The sequence below is a fragment of the Gobio gobio genome (assembly GCF_949357685.1).
Source record: "Gobio gobio genome assembly, chromosome: 1".
In the NCBI taxonomy this organism is placed as follows: Eukaryota; Metazoa; Chordata; class Actinopteri; order Cypriniformes; family Gobionidae; genus Gobio; species Gobio gobio.
The window spans coordinates 67703443-67728314 of NC_137097.1; the positions used below are offsets into that span (position 1 = coordinate 67703443).

Below are 24872 nucleotides of genomic sequence, written 5' to 3' on the forward strand. Positions count from 1 at the left end.
TAAATCATTTTATTCAGCAAGGATGCATTCAATTGATCAAAAGTGACAGTAAAGACATTTATTATTTCTATTTCAAATAAATACTGTTCTTTTGAACTTTCTATTCATCAAAGAATCCTGAAAAAAAAAACAAAAAAAACAGCACAACTGTTTTCAACAGTAATAATAATCATAAATGTTTCTTGAGCATCAAATCATCTTATTAGAGTGATTTCTGAGGGATCATGTGACACTGAAGACTGGAGTAATGATGCTGACAATTCAGTTTTGATAACAGGAATAAATTAAAATAAAATTACAATAAAAAAGTTAAATTGTAATATTTCACAATATTACTTTTTTATTGTATTTTTGATCACATAAATGCTGTCATTCTTTCAAAAACATAAAATCAGAAGTGTTACATATTTAAACTGTATTCTATCAAGTAATGTCCAGAAAATACTCATCCAATCTGACGGATGAATAAAGAAGTGATTGACATTTCAATGTAGAAAAAGAAGATGCTTTATTGGGGGTCTGGGTGATAATTACAGTGGGAGGACGTGAGGATGCAGATCATGTCTGCGGCTGTGGCTCTGGCGGTTTCTTTTGGTGCTGATCTTGAATGCTGAGCTCTTCATCCAGACGCTCTTTCGCCCGCACCACCTACAAGAGTCCCAACACAAATACATCATTATTTCTCGGATGTCTCTGGATTTACTGCTAATTACAGGCTTGTTTTTGTTAAATACTTATATAATGATGACGATTTCAAAACACAGCATCATGAAGCTTCGAAGCGTTATGAATCAGTGAGTCAAATCATGATTCGGATCGCGTGTCAAACCGCCAAACTGCTGAAATTTGGCGATCCAAACTGCTGAATCGACTCACTCATTTAGTACCTTTTAAGGGTCTTGAGAGTGAACCGTGCATTGTGCCAATGGAGGCCTTTCAGAGCCATCAGATTTCAACTAAAATATCTTCATTTGTGTTCTGAAGATGAACGGAGGTCTTACGGGTGTCGAACGACATGAGGGTAAGTAATTAATGACAGAATTTTCCTTTTTGGGTGAACTAACCCTTTAAGAATCATCTATGGGTACATTTACATGATAAAAATGTACTAAAAACGAAACTTTTTTTCTTTCACCTTTTTTTACGTACAGATGACAACTGTGGCGAGGTTGACGAGCGAGAGACGTGGGAAGAGCGAGTGAGACCGGTGAGTGATTGAGAATGAGCGTCACCTGAGAGGCACAACGGTCGCTCGTCCTTATATGCCTCCGGGCTCCCTCATGAGAAGACTCGAGATTCTCAATCACGCACCGGTCTCGCTCGCTCCTCCCACGTCTCTCGCTCGTCAACCTCACCACAACAACATTGTCAAAATGATCCCTGTTCACACGGATCTGCGAAACCGACTAAAAGTGCTGTATTATTCATGCCAGGCCAGTAGATGGCGTTGTCACTTTGTAAAGAAACACTACGCGCCTTTAGACTGGACACATAACAGAGTGGTACAAGTATGACGTCACTTTGTAGACCAACCATCAGTTAGCATCACACTGGGGCTGCGTTTCACTCCACTTTTAGATGCACTTACCTGAGCACTTCCCCTCGGGGGACTCCCCGCCGCCATTTTGAAGTGCGTTCCACTTTGTGAAGTGGACGTGGGAAGCTTATATGGGCAGATCCTCGCTCCCTTGATTTTGACCGAGGCAGCTTCATATACCACAATGCAAAATGATTGTGACGTCGCCGCATATCGCGTTTAATTTACCCCACCACAAACAACTCTATGATATTTTAATATTTTTTTAAAAACAACCCAAACACACCTATATACATAGAATGCTGCATTAAACAATTTCGTAAAAAAAAAAAAAAACTCCATAGTGGATTCAAGTGATCAAGGGCTTAGGACGTTCCAGTTCAGTCCATTGTAAAGGTTCCGCCTGTAGTGGGCGCTCATGCAACACAAGCAATGACGCACATCCGAGTGAACGAGACGGAGGGAAGTTAGCAAGTGAAGGGCATAATATAAAACAAATTGGAACGCAGCATATTTCCCTCAAGAAAAACCCAATAGGATTTTCCCATAAGCTTTTGGATTATCAACAAAAGTTTATGGTACTTAAACATTTTGTCCATTAAGATTATTATCACAGATGAACACAACTTTTATAAATTTCGAAGCCTAAATGCAGACACCAGAAGTAAAAAGCTAAAGGTAAGATATAAATGAACTACACCACAGTAGCATCACTAAACTTTCGACAACTCTTTCAGTTTTTATCTCAAAACATTTTCCCAGAACGTTTGAGTTTATAAGAGCATAATTATGAGCATAATGAGGCTGTAAAAGCGGACTGAGTTTACCTTTTGGCGTGATGACATTTAATCTCCTCTACAGTCTCTGTAGTCCCATTTAGCCACTTGTTAGCAAAAGCCTTTTTCAAGACACATGTGGGGCAATATTGATGTATTTTATGTCGTAGAATAAAACATGAAAGTGTCTTGAGCTTGTGTTCACCACAGAGCCCATTCAAAAAACCCATTGACTTTGGGACGAGGGAACCGGAAGTGCTAAAATGCTAACTCGCTTCTGCGGTTTGGCCTACAAAGTGATGTCATACCTGCACCAGTCTATACACACGACGTCACCGTTTTCACATTTTTGTAGACAATAATGGTATCGTTTTCAAAAACTTGCACTTTGAAGCATGTTTTCAAAAGTTTGGTGTTTTCTGGTCCCCAAAATGCTGTCGCCGTATAAATGACCGGCCAAAACGCATACAAAGTTATGGTAAGATTCAGTCAGAATTCAATTGCCTTTATTTCCTAAAAGATTTTCAAACTTTAGGTGCATATCTGTGAAAAACACCACTAAAATAAATGCAATTTATTAAATCTAACCGACTCCTCTTTATATTGCGAGTGTTTGTTTTCTAAATGTCTCTTGAATTTTTGATAGAGTAGTCTCATTTCACTAGCATCAGATAAAATTGCACAAAAATACCATGCAGGAAAGTTGATCTGATAGCTGATCTGGGGGCGTATTACAGAAACATCTTAACTTTAGAATCCTATCTTATCTGTTTGGACCGCATTTAGGACAAAGGCTATTACAGAATGACATTTCTTAAGTGCATAATCTTATCTTAACTATGGATAGGAAACGGGTATTACAGAAGCATCCTAACTCGATAAAAAAAATCCTAAAAGCTGTCTCAACTTTAGGACAACCCCACTGGTGTCCTAACTTCAACCCTTTTTGAAATCCAAGTGTAAAAATCACAGTACAAAAGCCTTTTTCCATAGAGCGTTACGTGTATTAACTATATAAGATGAAGAGCAGCGATGTTTGATGGTGGAGATACTTTTCGGAGGACCCAAAGGATGTGCTGTGCTTTGATGATAAAATGCTTGTAAATAATCACAGACTCCCACGACACATGATTTTGCAGTTAGATGACAAACTGCGACCAACATTACAGAGGCCAACGAGCCGTCACGGAGCATTACCGGTCGTTCTTCACTGGCATAAAGTTGGTTTGACGCTGGACGTTCGGTATTCACAAATTTAGGGACCGTCTCTAAAGTTACGTACGACATTGGTACCTTCACATTTCTAACTTCAATAGCAATATTGAACATGTAAAAGGTGTGCATCATAGCTGACACCTAGATGAACACTTTACAGTTGGTTTTGATACTGTAAGTCACTCCGTTCAAATGCTATTAAAGTTATAAATGTGTATACCAATGTCGTATGTAACTTTAGAGACGGTCCCTAAATTTGCGCATATCGAACGTCTAATAACGTCAAACCAACTTTATGCCAGTTCATTCTTCAAAATGACTAACGCCTTCTACTTTTTTTTTTGCAAAAGGTCATTTATAAAACAGGCTTTAACTTTTCTACGGAGCTTATCAAAATTTCAATTTCTGCCGCACTGGAATTAAAAGCACGCCGTTGTTTCTCCATTTTGATTTTAGGTTTACCTCAGAAGCAGTTTGCGCGTTGTTGGTTGCTTGGCAACAGACCTGACAGTTGATTACCGAACTCGATGGAGCGGTTTAAGATTTTCTAACTACAGATAAGATGAGATTTTCTAAGATAGGATAAGAATCTTAAATCAAGTTAAGATTTGCTTCTGTAATACGAAATTGTGAAAAATATCTTAAGTTAAGACCTAAGATAGAACGTTTCTGTAATACGCCCCCTGGACTCCCAACATGAAGGTCATAGGACCAAAAACGTTTCTTTGACCACTACCCTTCTTTATTACTACTGCGACCTGAAAGACCTACAAACATGTCTCTGAAACTACAAAAATGACCAGTTTGGTTGCTTACCTTTGACTGAATATAGAAAGAACCGCCAACAGCTTTGTCATTGACTTTAAATAAATGCTCATAATTCTGAAGAGACAAAAAAAAACCCCACCACATCAAATTAAAACATATTTCATTACAGAGCGATGTAATAATGGCATCAGGTGTGCATACGTTTACGTTGAAACAGACTCTCACCTTCTGGATCTCCTCTGGTGTTAATGTGGAGATGTTCAGTATCTGTTGGGCTTCTTGTAAAGTCATTCCTGTGAAACTAGACACAGCCGCAGAATGTCTGCCCGCTTGACCCCTCGCCTCCGCAGCCGCCTGACTGGCTGCATTCACATTCACACAAGATATACTACAGTTAGATTTCACTGGTAGTAAGAGCCCCAGGAATTATAGAATTAGACAGATTTAAATTTACATTATAGTATTTGGCGATTATTTTATGGAGACATTAAAGGGTTAGTTCACCCAAAATGAAAATTCTGTCATCATTTACTGATCCTCATGTAGTTTCAAACCCATCAGCCTTAAGTTCATCTTCCGAGATGAAATCAGAGATTTCTGTCCCTTCATTGACAGCTACGCAACTACCACTTTCAAGCCCCAGAAAGCAAGTAAACGTGACTACTGTGGTTTAACCAAAATCAGATTTCATAAAAAATATCTTCATTTGTGTTTCGAAACGAAAGTCTTATGGGTTTGAAGCAACACGAGGATGAGTAAATAATGACAGAATTTTCATTTTTGAACTATCCCTTTAAATACAATTAGATATATAAATAACATACTAACAACAAGAACATTTACCAATTATAAAATTGGGAGCAATTAATGAACAATACATTTTAATAATATGAACATGCTACTAATAATTTATAATACGGAAATGACTAAAATATGCAAATAAATGAACTTAATACATAATACAGCATTTCTTTGCATCGACCTGCAAATTCTTGACGTAAAGCTCTTGCAAAAGCTCGTCCGACCACCTGAGCGCCCATCACAATGATCTGAGCCAGATATTTGGCCTGTGGGAACACAAAAACACATTTAACATTAGGAAAGGGTCCTAAACTAGGATTGTTAGAAAGAGGGCACACATGTGACTGACACATTCTTATTTCTTAACATCTTGGGTGGGTGCCACTGTCCACGTATGAGGACATTATATTTGAGCGAATTTCTCTGACACCATACAAGTCTGGATGACCTGTACAGAGCACATTCAGAAATACCATTTTGTTTTGAGGTTTCATCAGAACAACACCAACTCCTTGGACTTTAAAATGACTGAATGATCAAATGTAGCACTATTTTGTAATTATTATCATTTAAATCAGACTAATTTTCGAATTGTTTGTTATAAATGAACATCTCAGGAAAATGTTACAGCATTTCTAATTGAAATATGAATTTGAATTACAAAACAGGGCATTGATTTCATACATGTCCATTAAAGAGGACACCAGGGGCCGGTTGCATAAACCGTTAAGACTAGTCTTACAAGTTAGACATACATTTTTTTTCTTTAAGACTGTTCATCATTTTTTTTAAATCAGTTACATAAATACATAGACTGGCCTAATTTGATACGAAAAGTAAGACTGAATGCCACTTGCCTAACTGCTAGTGGCTCATACTAGATCTTAAGACACTGTCTTAACATAATGGCTTAGTTTATGCAACTGGCCCCAGGACTTAAAGCATGTTTATCAGGCATTTTGGGAGACACAAGTGAATAGCTAAAGAAATTACATATCAAGGTTCCTATAAAATATTAGATATTATTATGAAAATGTTGCCAACTATTACTCCCATTATTACACTTCTTTTTTCATTACATGTTGCTCCAAGAACACATTAATATGCAAATTAGATAGTGTATATATGCATTGCCAATGTATGAACCATTTGTATGACCCATGTATGGCCATTTTACACATTGCAACGAAATAATAAAAGGTTTTTACAAAATAGTTTCATCATAAATATATACTTTGAAATAAACGAATGTACAATACAAAGTCTTTTAAGCCCACATTTTTCTTCATTGCTTCACACATTATTCAGCCTCTTTATATCACTTATGCAGTCATAAAGACTCATTAATCGATCATATTCTGTTCATAAAATAATATGACAGTATTCTTATTATGGAAATGAAATACAAGGTCGTTGCATAAGGCTATATCTAACATCCAGTGACCCAATCGATATCATTCCTAGAGATTAAACACAGACCGACCGACATAAAACGACCATAATCTGTATATGAATATGTATACACATACCATGATGGATATACTGTGTTGATATTGAACACTTCAGTTGAGGACGAATGTTTTCACGTGCAGCTCCATCAATGTTGATAAAACCGGAGAACAAGAGTCTCAAACACACACAACACACACTGACACCTGCCGGCTGGAGGACGTCGACGGAGGCCACACACTGACCTGAGGACAGTTGTGACGTCTTTTAGTAGGGCAGCGCGGACGCCATAACAATGTTAAATGTCTATCTGATTACTTATATACCCCTGTCTTGTAACTGTTTTCTTTCCTTTTCTTTGTTTATTTGTTCTACATTATGACTGACTCTTCTTTGTTTATATAACGCTGTTAAATATAAGAGTCTTCTCCGACTGTTGGGTTACAATGATATTCTAATGCTTTCACAATTGATAAACGATGAGGGCTATTTATTTACATATATTGAATTTTTAAAGATATTTGGTATATTTCCACGAGAATATAGCATATTATATTCGATGAAATACAGCAGGTTTTGTGAGACTTTTGCAAGGCATCAGTGAATCTCATAAGCAATCGACGTTTAAAAAAGATGTGTTGTTAAACGGTGTTGATATGCAATAATACATTTTTCAGACGTTTGATTTATTGCCCTGAAACATTTCGTAATAAATAGACCTAGCCTACTTTTTGGAATAACCATTTGTGAGAATATTAATCAGAGATTAATTTGGACTTAGCCTATAATAAATGCTGTACCAATACTAACGTTAATGAAATATATTGCCCTGAAACATTTCTTAATAAATAGACCAGGCCTACTTTTTGGAATAACAATTTTGAGAATATTAATTAGAGATTAATTTGGACTTAGCTTATCATGACAAATACTGTACCAATAATAAAGTTAATTGAATATATTTTAAATTATACATAGGCCTATCATTTATCCAACAAACCAGTTCCTAAAAAGATATTTAGGCTACTGATCTTTCAGAAACTATTTTACATCTTTCTTTTTTCTCTTTTCTTGAATATATGCATGCTAAATTATTTTGGATTGATGTGGAATATTTTTTATATGTTAAGTGGAATTAAAATTAACATAGAGAAAAGAGATGCTATTTTTTATGACAAAAAATGACGAGTCACATTTTTATGTTAAATCTTATAATATTACTTAGAAAATTTGACATACACAAATATAAATGGAATTCTTTAGAGCATTATATGTTGCATGTTTAGGTTTTATTTTAAATAAATAAAATAGCCTACTATAATTTTATTTTCAAAATGACAATTTTTTAATCTATATTTAGATTATCTATAACCCTAACTCTAATAATTGAATCCCTTGTAATGCTATGGTTGACCACTTATGAGATAATATAATACTCTTCAGTGTACAGTATATAATATTCACATAGGCTAGTATTCTTCACAGTTTAATTTGTGATGAGTTCTCTCTGAATATTTAGTATGGGCTGTTTTAATGGTTTTGTTCTACAATACAAATTAGACACCTCAAATGCCAGCAGCCATATCACCCTGTAGCCCAAGATTGGTTTCCCACTGGGAAACCAAGTGGGGTTGTGTCTGGTCAGTTTCTGATGGGAGACCAACTGGGAAAACTAGGTTGCTGCTGGAAGAGGTGTTAGTGAGGCCAGCTGTGGTCTGTGTGGGTCCTAACGCCCCCAGGATAGTGATGGGGACACTATACTGTAACAAGCACCGTCCTTTGGATGAGATGTTAAATCGAGGTCCTGTCTCTCTGTGGTCATTAAAAATCCCAGGATGTCCTTTGGAAAAGAGTAGGGGTGTAACCCCGGCATCCTGGCCAAATTTGGTGGATCCAGGTGGATGCTGCACAAGAATTAAAATGTGAATTTTGAAAAACACAAAACAAAGTAACATTTTATATTATTAGATGAACAACTTGTCTATTATTGAAAAAACATATAAGTGATTATAATAACAATACTAATTTATAATAATTAATAAGCACTCAATTCCATATTTCTCATCTATCAATGTTTTATTTTGAGACAACTTTCCAACAAGACTGATTCCATTCCAAAAGAGAAGTGAAAAACATTATTGCCTATAAAGGGTTAAAATGAATGCAATTACAAGTGCCGTGAAAAAGCCTCAGGTAACAAAATGAGCTCACATTTTAAAAAACACTTAGCAGACCAATAACACATCTATTAACATCTACCGTTTATGCGTGAGCACATGGTCACATGTCAAGCACAGGACGTCACGTGTTACAAGTGCCTTAACATGCACGATTCCTTTCCTGACATATGTATGTAAACAGGTTCTTATGTTAAAAATCAAGAGTTGTATTGCATTGTGATAGACCTGATTAGGAGAAAAACCCTCATGAAGTAGATTTGTGTTAACACTGTTCGTGAGGCCGAGCAGAAGGAAACATACAGACAGGAATATATATTAGAGGAACAGTCTCCAGATCATTCAGTTAGAGGGACACAGAAAGTTGAGCTCCAGACGTATTAAAAAACATCTCAACGCTGCAAAGAAAGTGCATCGCAAAGAACCAAAATGAAAAGTCTCTTGCACCTAAAGGAGGTGACATTTAATCCCACAAATTACCACAATATTAATGTACATTTAACCATAAAAGTCAAATTTCACCAATGAAAACACCCAGAGAGGTTTTGTGTTACAGGCATGTGCTATCATGCAGTCAATAACAGCAGTACAAAACTTATGCCCATCATTAAAAATGACAGAAAAAACCCTGTCGTACTGTAAATGTGCGTCATGCGTCTGAGATGAACATCTGAGCTGTGCATATGAATGCGTTTATGTGTGAAGAATCATATTTAACCATTAGTAACAGATATTAATATTAATACTCCAGTTAAAAACCAATGCAAAGAGATGACGGGTCGGTGATCTGGAAGATAGAGGAGTGTGTGGGAGGGAATCAGCAGGCCGTCTGAGGTGAGGCTGATGGGACGAGGGGCGTTTAGGAGGTTTAAAGGTATATTGGCACCCTGGAATGGCAAGATTCAAAATCAGCAGGTACGTCCCATGTCTGCTTTGGCACCCTGACTGGACCGCGAGGCAAGGCTTGTGTGTTAGTCGTCCTGAAACACACACACACGGACAGGGTTTAGAACATTTATAGTGTCATGATGAATCAGTTGGTGTGTGTGTGTGTGTGTGTGAGTGTGTTTGGGGTCGGTTCTTCACTCACCCACTCCTCTTCATCCACCCCCTCGTATGATTCCTGTGGCAGAGGGTCTTCCCTGTTTCCCAACTTAGCCACCATGGCACTGAGCAACTGCAAGAAATACACATAAATTATAGATAGATAGATAGATAGATAGATAGATAGACAGACAGACAGACAGACAGACAGACAGACAGACAGACAGACAGACAGACAGACAGACAGACAGACAGACAGACAGACAGACAGATAGATAGATAGATAGATAGATAGATAGATAGATAGATAGATAGATAGATAGATAGATAGATAGATAGATAGATAGATAGATAGATAGATAGATAGATAGACAGAGATATATAGATAGAGATATAGACAGACAGACAGACAGACAGACAGACAGACAGATAGATAGAGACAGATAGATAGACAGACAGACAGACAGACAGACAGACAGAGATAGATAGACAGACAGACAGATAAATAGACAGACAGACAGAGATAGATAGATAGACTGACAGACAGACAGATAGATAGACAGACAGACAGATAAATAGATAGATAGACAGACAGAGATATATAGATGGATGGACAGACAGACAGACAAATAGATAGACAGACAGACAGATAGATAGACAGACAGACAGAGATAAATAGATAGATAGACAGACAGACAGACAGACAGATAGATAGACAGACAGATAGACAGACAGACAGACAGACAGACAGACAAATAGATAGACAGAAAGACAGACAGACAGACAGAGATAGATAGATAGATACAAATAGATAAATAGACAGACAGACAGACAGACAGACAGAAAGATATATAGATAGATAGATAGGTAGATAGATAGATAGATAGATAGATAGATAGATAGATAGATAGATAGATAGATAGATAGATAGATAGATAGATAGATAGATAGATAGATAGATAGATAGATAGACACCTCCTCTTTCTTCTGTTCATCAGTTTTCTCCTCCAGATAGACAGAGGAGGGCAGGTACTTCCTCACAGGAGCCTCTTTTGGTGCTTCACTCACTGGAAAAAGGACATAAGGTGTATCAGTTTACACACACACACACACACACACACACACACACACACACACACACACACACACACACACACACACACACACACACACACACACACACACACACACACACACACACACACACACACACACACACACACACACACACACACACACACACACACACACACACACACACACACACACACACACACACACACACACACACACACACACACACACACACACACACATATCAGTTTTGGACAGGCATTCTTTGAATTGAGTTTGAAGTTGAGCTGTACCGGGCATCATGTCTTTAGGCCTCAGGCTGATTTTGCGGTGCTGTCCATTGGATCCAGAGAGCCAGGCTGCAGCGGTCAGAGATGATTCCCACCACACTGCAGTCTCAGGGAAAACATCATCCTGGAAAAACTCTTTCTGTGGAGTCAAGACAGATTCCAACATTTACATGTGTTCATCTAGCCTGAGAAACACTGCAATATACGTGCTCAGAAATGATCGAGCTAAAGGTATGAAGAAATACAGACATAATATGCTGCACAGAGAGCATGCTGGGGACTATTTACAGCCGCTGCTCACTTATTGAGCAGTAGGCTAGCTGGAGCCATTAACCTCCAGTCTTTGTGCTAAGCTAGGCTAGCGGTGGGTGCGTCAGACAGAGTTATGGCACGCACGGAGATGAGAATGGTATACGCACATAGAATGTCTCTGAACAGATTCACGGCCACTTTTAGGGGAAAATAAACTAGACTCCCATAGACTTCAATACAAAATAGCGGCACAAAACAACGTCCGTACACAGCCGGCAGGCGTGAATAACTTGAGAAATCAGCAATATTAAACATGTCAGGTAATTATATGTCCAGCCTGCCTGCCATAGAGCGTGAAAGATACATCCACACACTTCATTTGGTCAATTTAAAAACATGTCCCTTCATTCTCTCACAGTCAAATTGGTGTAACAACCCCACCCAGTGGCCAGAGGACATTTACTCAAACCTCATCGAGAATGATTTAACTTGAAGTGCGGATGAGGCTATCGAAAGCTAAATCAGGCTAGTTGTATGGCTGGACAGAAAAGTGAACTCAGTATTTTAAATATAAAGACATAATATATACATTTAAAGATGTTTACTTGCAAAAACAAAGTAAAATTACACCAATTTGACTGTGAGAGAATGAAGGGACATGTTTTTAAATTGACCAAATGAAGTGTGTGGATGTATCTTTCACACTCTTGTCAGGCAGATTGGACATAATATAATTACCTGACATGTTTAATATTGCTGATTTCTTAAGTTATTCACGCCTGTTGGCTGCGTACAGACGTTTTTTTGTGCTGTTATTCTGTATTGAAGTCTATGGGAAGTCTAGTTTATTTTCCCCTAAAAAGGGGCGTTGACGAAATTGACAGTTAAAGGGATAGTTCAACCAAAAATGAAAATTAGCCCATTATTTACTCACCCTCAAGTCATCCTAGGTGTATATGACATTTTTCTTTCAGAAGAATAAAATCTTAGTTATATTACAAAAGTCCAGGCTAATCCAAGCATTAGAATTGGATTCATAGTTGCTCTGTTTTTGAAGTCCATAAAAAGTGCATCTGTCCATCATATAACTGCTCCACGCGGCTCTGGGGTGTTAATAAAGGCCTTCTGAAGCGAATCGATGCGTTTGTGTAAGAAAAATATCCATATTTAAAACGTTATCAAGTAAAGTTTCGACCAACCGCCTTCCCTGTTCAATTTATGGAAAAATTGTTGAAAGTTCCCCTGCCGATCGCGACCAGGTCGGCTCGTCATGACGTCACGTACGCATCTTGAGTTTCACTTTCAACATTCAACACTTTTCCATGGAATGCGGTTGGTCGAAAGTTTACTTGATAAAGTTTTAAATATGAATATTTTTCTTACACAAATTCCTGATTCGCTTCAGAAGGCCTTTATTAACACCCCAGAGCCGCGTGGAGCAGTTATATGATGGACAGATGCACTTTTTATGGACTTCAAAAACAGAGCAACTATGAATCCAATTATAATGCTTGGATTAGCCTGGACTTTTGTAATAAAACTCAGATTTTATTCGTCAGAAAGAAGAATGTCATATAAACCTAGGATGAGTTGAGGGTGAGTAAATTATGGGCTAATTTTCATTTTTGGGTGAACAATCCCATTAAGTTCCCGGATGTGCTGGTAGTCCATATGTATGGACTTATCTAACTCTGGGGGATACGGCAAATAAGTCCCAAAAAGTCGGCGTGTTCCTTTAAAGGGATAGTTCACCCAAAAATTAAAATTAGGCCATGATTTACTCACCCTCAAGTCATTCTAGGTGTATATGACATTGTTCTTTCAGACGAATACAATCAGAGTTATATTAAAAATGTCCTGGCTCTTCCCATCTTTATAATGGCAGTGACTGTTGCTCTGTTTTTTGAAGTCCATAAAAATGCATCTATCCATCATAAAACTGCTCCACGTGGCTCTGGGGTGTTAATAAAGGCCTTCTGAAGCGAAGCAATGCGTTTGTGTAAGACAAATATCCATATTTAAAACTTTATAAAGTAAAAATTCGGCCGATCGCCTTCCGTATTCAATTTATGAGCCAGGATATGTAATATAACTCTGATGAATGTCATATGCACCTAGGATCACTTGAGGGTGAGTAAATCATGGGCTAATTTTCATTTTTGGGTGAACTATCCCTTTAATCTTGGACTGTGTATTCCTCAAATGCCCACTAGAGGTCAGTGTTGTCTTGTTGTGGTGTGAGGGTCTCTTACTTTGACACGAGGCACTCTGAAGGCCACTGGTTCTACGGTGCTCTTGCCGAGTCGGATGGCTCGAGCCACTTCCACGTCACGCACATCACATTCATTTTTCGGCAGGAAACACAGCCCCTGTCCCAACATGGTAAAACATTTGTAAAACTGTATATATAAACTGGACAAAAACAATGAAAAATGACAAAAACACAGCAAAAATTACTAAAACTGAAATTAAAACAGAAAATATACCAATAAAAACATTCAAAATATCAACTATAAGTATCTCAAAGATAATAAAATAACACTGCTCAGTGCAAAATATAATTCATTTTCTTGTTATTCTAGGGTAAATATGACATAAAATATGACGTCTTCATAAGTGCAGTAATAGCACTCAAACCAGATGGTAAGAGGAATATTACAGAGACAATATTACAACAACAGCAGGAAGAATACCTTGTGTGGTTCAGAGGAATTAAAACTGCTACATTCCATGAAGTATGGCGTTTCAGGCACAATCTCGTATATATAAACACGTGTGTCACCCTGAAAGACAAAAGATGAACACACTGTTGGACTAATCTGGTTGTTATTGTTAATTAGTGGTCATTTTTAATGTTAAATATGGACACGCACCTTCCCAGTGAGGATGAGGACGCTGGTGTCGGGATCGTAGAACGGGATAAGGGTGGAGGGAGACACGTCAGCAGGTGCAGAAGCCACAGATCCGGATGCCAAGGAGTCAGTGGAGAACAGGTACAGCTGCCTTTCACTGCGACTGTGAAGGAAATGAGCCATTGAAACTCTTTTGGAGCCAGACAGACACTGGCAGTATCAATTATATTATATTTTTGACTAAATTTGTGGTATACTGTACCTGTCGAATCCTGAAACCATCAGGTACTTGCCGTCACAGACCCACACAACACGGGCCCCTCTCTGGCCCTCAGGTCCCGGGCCCTCCTTTCAGAGACAGAGACGAGAAATCTTGGTCATTGATCTTGACTTTGAAGAAATATGATCTTGAAGGTTGATAACATTTACTTGATGCTAAACTAACCTGGATGGGCACTGTGGACTTGCGTGGGTCGTACAAACGCACTTTTCCATCCTTGCACACAGTGGCCAGCAGCTTCCCATCGGGACTCCAAGCGATGCCAAATATCTGGGGAAAAAACATAGTGAGTTGCCTAGATGGCTACAAAATCATTCTGAAACCTTATTTTCATAACAAATCCAGTAATCCATCCAGTCACATCTGGTCCTGATAGATCGTCAGACAGATAGAAAGACAGATTGACACAGACAGACAGATCGACAGACAGATAGATTGACAGATTGACACAGACAGACAGATCGACAGACAGATAGATTGACAGACAGACAGACAAACAGATCGACACAGACAGACAGATAGATCAACAGACAGATAGATCGACAGACAGACACAGACAGATCGACAGATAGATCAACAGTCAGATCGACAGGTAGATCAACAGACAGACAGAGAGATCGACAGACATATCGACAGGTAGATCAACAGACAGACAGATAGATCGACAGACAGATAGAAAGACAGATTGACACAGACAGACAGATCGACAGACAGATAGATTGACAGACAGACAGACAAACAGATCGACACAGACAGACAGATAGATCAACAGACAGATAGATCGACAGACAGACACAGACAGATCGACAGATAGATCAACAGACAGATCGACAGGTAGATCAACAGACAGACAGAGAGATCGACAGACAGATCGACAGGTAGATCAACAGACAGACAGATAGATCGACAGACAGATAGACAGATAGATCGACAGACAGATAGATCAACAGACAGATCGACAGGTAGATCAACAGACAGACAGAAAGATCGACAGACAGACACAGACAGATCGACAGATAGATCAACAGACAGACAGATTATTCGACAGACAGATAGATCAACAGACAGATCGACAGATAGATCAACAGACAGACAGATTAATCAACAGACAGATGGATCAACAGACAGATCGACAGATAGATCAACAGACAGACAGATAGATCGACAGACAGACACAGACAGATCGACAGATAGATCAACAGAAAGACAGATTAATCAACAGACAGATATATCAACCGACAAATCGACAAATAGATCAACAGACAGACAGATTAATCGACAGACAGATAGATCAACAGACAGATCGACAGGTAGATCAACAGACAGATAGATCAACAGACAGACAGATTAATCGACAGACAGATAGATCAACAGACAGACAGATTAATCGACAGACAGATAGATCAACAGACAGATCGACAGGTAGATCAACAGACAGATAGATAGATCGACAGACAGATAGATCAACAGACAAATCGACAGGTAGATCAACAGAAAGACAGATCAACAGATAGATAGATTGAGAGACAGACAGATAGATCAACAGACAGACAGATTAATCGACAGACAGATAGATCAACAGACAGATCGACAGGTAGATCAACAGAAAGACAGATCAACAGATAGATTGACAGACAGACAGATAGATCAACATACAGACAGACAGATAGATTAACAGACAGACAGATAGATTAACAGACATATCGACAGAAAGATCAACAGACAGACAGACAGACAGATCGACAGATAGATCGACAGTCAGACAGATAGATCAACAGACAGATCGACAGATAGATAGATAGATAGATAGATAGATAGATAGACAGACAGACAGACAGACAGACAGACAGACAGACAGATAGACAGACAGTTAGATAGATAGACAGACAGACAGATAGACAGATAGATCGTCAGACAGATAGACAGACAGATTGACACAGACAGACAGATCGTCAGACAGACAGATAGATAGATAGATAGATAGATAGACAGACAGACAGACAGACAGATAGACAGACAGTTAGATAGACAGACAGACAGATAGATCGTCAGACAGATAGACAGACAGATTGACACAGACAGACAGATCGTCAGACAGACAGACAGATCGACAGACAGACAGATAGATCGACAGACAGACAGACAGATACACAGACAGACAGATAGATCGACAGACAGACAGACAGATCGACAGACAGATAGATCGACAGACAGATACACAGACAGATAGATAGATCGACAGACAGACAGAAAGACAGATCGACACACACAGACAGACAGACAGACAGACAGAAAGACAGCTCGATACAGACAGACAGACAAACAGATAGATCGACAGACAGATAGAAAGACAGATTGACACAGACAGACAGATCGACAGACAGATAGATTGACAGACAGACAGACAAACAGATCGACACAGACAGACAGATAGATCAACAGACAGATAGATCGACAGACAGACACAGACAGATCGACAGATAGATCAACAGACAGATCGACAGGTAGATCAACAGACAGACAGAGAGATCGACAGACAGATCGACAGGTAGATCAACAGACAGACAGATAGATCGACAGACAGATAGACAGATAGATCGACAGACAGATAGATCAACAGACAGATCGACAGGTAGATCAACAGACAGACAGAAAGATCGACAGACAGACACAGACAGATCGACAGATAGATCAACAGACAGACAGATTATTCGACAGACAGATAGATCAACAGACAGATCGACAGATAGATCAACAGACAGACAGATTAATCAACAGACAGATGGATCAACAGACAGATCGACAGATAGATCAACAGACAGACAGATAGATCGACAGACAGACACAGACAGATCGACAGATAGATCAACAGAAAGACAGATTAATCAACAGACAGATATATCAACCAACAAATCGACAAATAGATCAACAGACAGACAGATTAATCGACAGACAGATAGATCAACAGACAGATCGACAGGTAGATCAACAGACAGATAGATCAACAGACAGACAGATTAATCGACAGACAGATAGATCAACAGACAGACAGATTAATCGACAGACAGATAGATCAACAGACAGACAGATTAATCGACAGACAGATAGATCAACAGACAGATAGATAGATCGACAGACAGATAGATCAACAGACAAATCGACAGGTAGATCAACAGAAAGACAGATCAACAGATAGATAGATTGAGAGACAGATAGACAGACAGACAGACATATTGACACAGACAGATAGATCGACAGACAGATAGATCAACAGACAGATCGACAGGTAGATCAACAGAAAGACAGATCAACAGATAGATTGACAGACAGATAGATCAACATACAGACAGACAGATAGATTAACAGACAGACAGATAGATTAACAGACATATCGACAGAAAGATCAACAGACAGACAGACAGACAGATCGACAGATAGATCGACAGACAGACAGATAGATCAACAGACAGATCGACAGATAGATAGATAGATAGATAGACAGACAGACAGACAGACAGACAGATAGACAGACAGTTAGATAGATAGACAGACAGACAGATAGATCGTCAGACAGATAGACAGACAGATTGACACAGACAGACAGATCGTCAGACAGACAGATAGATAGATAGATAGACAGACAGACAGACAGATAGACAGACAGTTAGATAGACAGACAGACAGACAGACAGACAGACAGATAGATCGTCAGACAGATAGACAGACAGATTGACACAGACAGACAGATCGTCAGACAGACAGACAGATAGATCGACAGACAGACAGATAGATCGACAGACAGACAGACAGATACACAGACAGACAGATAGATCGACAGACAGACAGACAGACAGATCGACAGACAGATAGATCGACAGACAGATACACAGACAGATAGATAGATCGACAGACAGACAGAAAGACAGATCGACACACACAGACAGACAGACAGACAAACAGATAGATCAACAGATAGACACAGACAGACAGACAGACAGATACACAGACAGACAGATAGATCGACACAGACAGACAGATACACAGACAGACAGAAAGACAGCTCGACACAGACAGACAGACAAACAGATAGATCGACAGATAGACAGACAGATCGACAGATAGATAGGTCGACAGACAGATACACAGACAGACAGATAGATCAACAGACAGATAGATCGTCAGACAGAAAGACAGACAGATAGATCGACAGACAGATACACAGACAGACAGATAGATCGACAGACAGATAGACAGACAGATCAACAAACAGACAGACAGATAGTTCAACAGACAGATAGATCAACAGGCAGATACACAGACAGACAGACAGATCGTCAGACAGACAGATCGTCAGACAGACAGACCTGGTCCTGATGTCCAGTGAGTTTTTTGACTTCTTCTCCTGTCTCCAGGTTCCACAGTCGCACCGTGAGGTCGTATGAGGAGGAGGCCAGCAGGCCGGAGGCGTGGGGGTGGAACTTGATGGAGTAGATCTTCTCAGTGTGTCCTGCCATTGGTCAAGGTGCATGTCAATCAAACACTACAGAATTACTGCCATCACTGCTATATAGTTCAGAGGTCACGTGTGCCGGTTTCTTACCCCGCAGAACACACTCCGGCTCAGTCAGGGTTTCTGTCAGGCCTCCTTTGGGAATCTTCCAAACGCGGATCTTGGCATCATCACCGGCTTTGAGACAGACACATCAGAGAACAACGCTGACATTCATGCTTCAGTGTTCAGACAGCGTGGAATTACGCTTCTTTTGGTCAAATGCCTGAAGATACAGCTGTTCTACAAACAATTCATTTGCTACAAACTAAACGTTCTATTGACTTTGAGGTGAACTATGACTTAATTGAAATAAAGATTAAATTAAACATAAATATTAGATGAAAAACTTTAATAAAAAAATCTGAAATGGAAGGTTTAAAGGTTTTTTTGGTTCAAAGTTGAAGCACTACAATTACTAACAAAAAAAGGAACATTACTAAAAATTAAAATTAATGTACTTTTTAAATATTTTCAGTTCAATATTTTCAACATCTAAAGGAATCAATGTAGATAAAAATAAAAGTACTAATAACAAGAAGCTGTATAATTAAGTAAATATACTATAAAAGCTTTCTTTAAAACAATACATTTTCAAGCAAATTCATGAAGTGTCATATTTACACTAGAACTTTTTCACTGATATGTAAACAGTTTAATAAATGTTATTAACAACATTAACAGACATTGCTGTATTTTTTCTTGACATCATTTTCCAGGTCCTGAAATCATAGTATAGTATTATAATATATATATATATATATATATATACTATTTTTACATACTTTATCAAATTAAATATAATAAAATAAAGTAAATACTCAGTAATATGTGTTTGTGTATATAAAGTATTTAGGATTTTTTTATGTTAGAGTATCAGTCCACCTCCTGCCGGTAATCTCATGTAAATCCTTGAGGTTCATGTACAGTAGATGAATATCTGGCACTTTATCATATCATAGCTGTAACTCTATATTGACCAATCAGAATCCAGGATCAGAACTATCATTTTGAAGTGGCCATTGAAAACTCACCCACAACCAGCTTGTGTGTGTTAAAGGGGTCCCAGCAGAAGTCAGCCACATTGACGGAGTTCTGGATGGTGGGCAGGGCGGTGTCCGGCAGTTTCCCAGGCTGGGACAGCTGCAGAAGAAGACGGATGTAGCAGTAAAGTTACAGTAAACCAATCAAAGATTTGGGGAAAAAAAGGGTCTGAATATAGTAGTGCACCTCAAATATAGCGATCTGCCCTCCGGCAATGGCGAGAGGAACCGCCACACGCTGCCCGTTGGCACAGAAGCCGTCACACTCCCCTGGTGTAGTCAGATGAAGCCCACGCAGGTTGGTGATGTGGGTGTCCCGGTGCAAAATGGCCCCCTGGATGTGACGGAACTTCGAACTCGGGCCTGTGAATCACAATCACAAGCTATTTACCACCGGTTCAGCCTTTTTGACAATGTTTGATATATATATATATATATACACTACTTTTCACAAGTTTGGGGAGAAAGTTTGAAATAAATTAGTACTTTTTGTTCAGCAGGGATGCATTAATTGTTCAAAAGTGACAAAACAATTCTAGATCAGACATTTTTTCGAAGGATCATGTGACACTAATGATGCTGAAAATTCAGCTTAATTACATTTTAAAATACATTCAAACAGAAATAGGTTATTTTAAATTATAATAACATTTTCACAATATTACAATTTTTACTGTATTTTGATCAAATAAATTAGTGTATATCATTGATGTATTTGCTCTGAAATGGCTTAAAGGGTTATTTTTCAGTCCAAGAACCATAACCATAACCATAATCATAATATAGACAGACAGTCATTGCTGACAAGATGAATTTTTAACTCTACTGGCATTTGTGTTACTGAGGTTTGAATCAGACATGCTAATAAAATATCTTCTTAAAAAATGTGTCTGTAAATATGTATAAACAGGGCTTGACATTCACTTTTTTGCTCACCAGCCACTGTGGCTAGTGGTTTTCCAAAGTTACTAGCCACTCAGCATTTTCACTGGCCACAATTTTGTCATCAATAACATGGGGTAAAACTGCCATACAGATATTTTTAATATCTCATCATTTGGTTCTGTCACTTAATTCTGCTGTCACTTTAAGACCTGACGCACGGACCCATTATATTGTTATTAGGGCTGGGCAAATTAACGCATTAACGCGGGCGATTAATTTTTTCATCTTAACGCATTAAAAATATTTAACGCAAATAACACAGCGTCCGTTTTTATATCCATTTTTGCTTAGCGTTACATGATCACACTCCTATTCATGTAAATGCTTCCAAGCGCGACAAGACACAAGAGAACGCGCTGTATGCCAATGTCCTGTCTGTGTGTGTGTGTGTGTGTGTGTCCTGTCTGTGTGGCTGCGTCTCATGTCAGCTAATCAAGGGACACTCTGACACACTCACACACACACACACACACACACACACACACACACACACACACACACACACACACACACACACACACACACACACACACTCGACGCATAGACAGACTCGCATCGAGTTCTCTTTTGCTCTTGAACAAACAATAACAACAACACAGAGGATTTTGAGGATTCTCATATAAGGAGTCTTAAATTAGTTAAATAACGTCTTAAATGAACTTAAAGAGTTGTGAGAAAATGAGATGCGCGTCAGATTCGCGTCATGTTCATCAGCGGCCGTTTTTAAAGTGACAGTAGCACTGATGATGCCTGTCATTAATGTTCATCACAGAACAACGGGAACAGAGAAAATTGTAGCTTTAATGATGATTCATCTATATTTCATTTATTATTTATGCAGTTAAGAAAGGTGTTTGATAACTATTACATTTCTGTGTATGTCTAACAGGGAAGGCCATGGGTAAATATAACATTTATTATTTTGGGTTTATGTAAAGATTGTTTTAAGTTCACTTAAATTAAAAGTAGTTTTTTTAAAGCCTAATAAATGTTGAAATTGGGAGCTTTCAGTTATACTGTAATGTAACGTCATTAATGTTTCATAGAGACTTTAGTATCAGTGATACTGGCCTTCATTCATAAAAACATGACAATACAACACATATTTAAAATATGCTGTCTTTAAATTGTTTATACATTAATTTGGAGAGTAACTGAAATTATTACAATATCAAAATATTAAAAACGTAAAATATTAAAAACTTGCGATTAATCGCGATTAATTACAGAAAAAAATACGATTAATTCGTAAAAAATGTTTTATCGATGCCCAGTTACACATGCGTTTTCTTTCTCAACTATTTACGCTGACTTAAAACAGAACTGACTGTGTTTACGCGAATACTCGCCATTTTGTCATTATTTTGTGTGCATTTGACTGATTGAGCACAATAAGCAGCGAAAAAAGAACTCAATTTAGTGCCGAGAGGCGGCTTTATGTCTCCGCACATTGGGTGTGAATGAGTAAAATGATGCAGAATACGCGCAATCCCACGCCGAAATTCAAGCCCTGTAACACCAACACTATTCATCCAGAGCAAATGAAATGAGTGAGTGAGAGGAGTCGGGTTTGTGTGTAAATCGCTGACGGTGAGATGAGAGGTATCATGTATTTATTCTGAGGAAAATGGATATTGAGCGTTTCAGATATTTCAGTATCGATATGTATCGAATTATCGATATTTTTGACAACACTACATTGCACTTAGTTTATTATTTGTATTATGCCTTTTTAAAAGACTACAATTGAAAAATGTATATATTATCTATAAAAATCCACCCGGCTAGCAGGAGTGACTCTGTAACACACCACTGCTGAAATACACCTGCATCTGGCGGGTGTTAATGTCAAGCCCTGAGTATAAAGTAGTGTAACAGTAATGGAGCAGGTCCAGGACTGACCCAGCATGTTCTGGAAGGCGCGGGTGCTCTGACTGGGGCTCGGGCTCGGCAGGAAGCCAGACGACAGGCCGCTGGTGGAGGACGGGGAGCGGGACGGGGCGGCACTGCTGCTGGGGGAGCTAAGGGGACTGCTGGAGGTTGAGGCCTCCTGAGAAATAGAGAAACAATCATTATAGGCAGATCATGTAACGTAAGCATTTTCCCGGATGTTCCTCCCACTAACCTCTTTGCTCTTGTCACGGGTCAGATCCTTTGCTGACGTCTTCTGAGCTGATGGAGCGCTGGGCTTTGGCCTCTTGCTCGGCTGAAGACTGACTCGCTCCACCTGTCACAGAGAAGCATTCTTAAAAAGTTAATATAGCAACTTTCTCTGCATCTGAAATGACTCTTATTTTCATTCTGACCGATTTTCAGTAAGAAATCCAATGCTCACCAATCAATTCTCCATGAATAAAACAGAAGTTAAATGAGTTGCTTTCAACACACCTGTTTGTTCTCTCCTTTCCACCAATCCTCTGCCGCCATGGCCGCGGTGTGACCCAAGGTGTCCGGATACAAGTCCGCATGGAAGTCCTGTCCTGCCTGATCAAAACACAAAACATCAGATGTGTTCAGACTGGATGATGTTGTACTTCAATTCCTTTTCAGTGAGGATAGAAAAGATCTTAGATCAGGTATGAGATGATCAGGTAAGGGCAAAAAAGAAGGAATACCTGTTTTTTTCCCCATTCAATATGACTATAAATAATAAAAATAGTTAATTTTATTATTATTTAAATGATAAAGAAATGTGTTAGTATGATAATAATACTATTGTACTGCAAAATAAAAACAAGTATTAAATAATTTATTATTACTTCCATTTTATTTTTTATTTAGTTTATAAGAATTTAACAAAGAAACATATTAATATTGTAATAATACTATACAAAAAATAAAAATAATATGTATTAATAATAATAAGTCATTATTGTTGTCGTGGGTTCATTTTTTACTATTAAATGATACATTTAAACAACTTAAAGAAATATGTACTATTGCAATAATACTACTGTAAAAAACAAGTAATAATAATAATAATAATAATTATAGTTTATTTTATAATTTACATTTTAAAATTAAATTGTAAATAAATTGTAAAAATTAAACAAATTAATAAAGAAATATTGCAACAATAATACTGTACTGTAAAAAACAAGCACATAATAATAATAATTATTATTATTATTAAGTAGATAATTTAACATTTTTAAATTTTATTTTAAAATTATAATAAAGAAATGTATTACTATTGTACTGTAAAACAAGTATATAATAATAATAATTAGTTTATTTTATAATTTAAATTTGAATTAAAATTTGTATTAAATTATAAAAATTAAACAAATTAAAAAACAATATATTACTATGAAATATTACTATTGTACTGTAAAAGAACAAGTATATAATAATAATAATAATAATAATAAAAGTTATTATTATAATAATTTATTTTATTAGTATTTAAATTATACATTTATATTCAATTAATAAATTAATATATTACTACTGCAATGATGCTATTGTACTAAAAACAAAAGTATATTAAAATGTTTAACAAAAGTAACGTATTTAAAAATGATAATAATTATAAACATTTTATTTTACAGTAAAATGTATGTAGTAAAATGTAAAAAAATATGTAGTAAAATTACAATAATAATATTTGTAGTTGTCTTAATTTCTTTGCCTTTAAACTTTACACTTTAGAACTTTTACTTCAGCCAAAAAAAAAAAAAAACTGGGATACCTTAAAGCTTTTATTTATGAATGATTCTCATTACAAATTCAGATTTAAGCAACTCATGTGGTTGGAAAATATGGAAATCACTTTCCTGTAACATTCCTGTTGTCAGTTTACACATCATAATTGGTGAAG

The 24872-nt window shown here is 37.7% G+C and overlaps 2 protein-coding genes across 3 annotated transcripts in view; both read right to left on the reverse strand.

Moving 5' to 3' along the window:
* On the reverse strand, positions 1-6756 carry pam16 (presequence translocase associated motor 16). Of its 2 annotated transcripts, XM_079827410.1 has the most exons (6): positions 6627-6756; positions 5279-5363; positions 4522-4658; positions 4345-4410; positions 535-648; positions 1-117 (listed from the first exon to the last, which is right to left on the reverse strand). In XM_079827410.1, exons 1-5 carry the CDS (start codon positions 6627-6629, stop codon positions 559-561), a joined length of 381 nt encoding a protein of 126 aa, XP_079683536.1. In that variant the 5' UTR covers positions 6630-6756; the 3' UTR covers positions 1-117; positions 535-558. The 2 variants fall into 2 exon arrangements, with proteins under 2 accessions (XP_079683536.1, XP_079683535.1); XM_079827409.1 differs by lacking the exon at positions 1-117 and having other exon boundaries at positions 490-648.
* Positions 6757-8605: 1849 nt separating this feature from the next.
* coro7 (coronin 7) overlaps positions 8606-24872 on the reverse strand; it is a 222125-nt gene continuing 205858 nt past the window's right edge. Inside the window, exons 13-28 of the mRNA XM_079827381.1 lie at positions 23441-23536; positions 23178-23279; positions 22955-23102; positions 20295-20470; positions 20099-20207; positions 19116-19202; positions 18880-19022; positions 14681-14785; positions 14498-14583; positions 14257-14398; positions 14077-14166; positions 13636-13752; positions 11135-11270; positions 10743-10834; positions 9814-9900; positions 8606-9703 (exon numbers count right to left, since the gene is read on the reverse strand). Of these exons, the coding sequence (XP_079683507.1) occupies positions 9695-9703; positions 9814-9900; positions 10743-10834; positions 11135-11270; positions 13636-13752; positions 14077-14166; positions 14257-14398; positions 14498-14583; positions 14681-14785; positions 18880-19022; positions 19116-19202; positions 20099-20207; positions 20295-20470; positions 22955-23102; positions 23178-23279; positions 23441-23536 (1725 nt within the window). The 3' untranslated portion in view covers positions 8606-9694. The remainder of the gene's footprint in view (positions 9704-9813; positions 9901-10742; positions 10835-11134; positions 11271-13635; positions 13753-14076; positions 14167-14256; positions 14399-14497; positions 14584-14680; positions 14786-18879; positions 19023-19115; positions 19203-20098; positions 20208-20294; positions 20471-22954; positions 23103-23177; positions 23280-23440; positions 23537-24872) is intronic.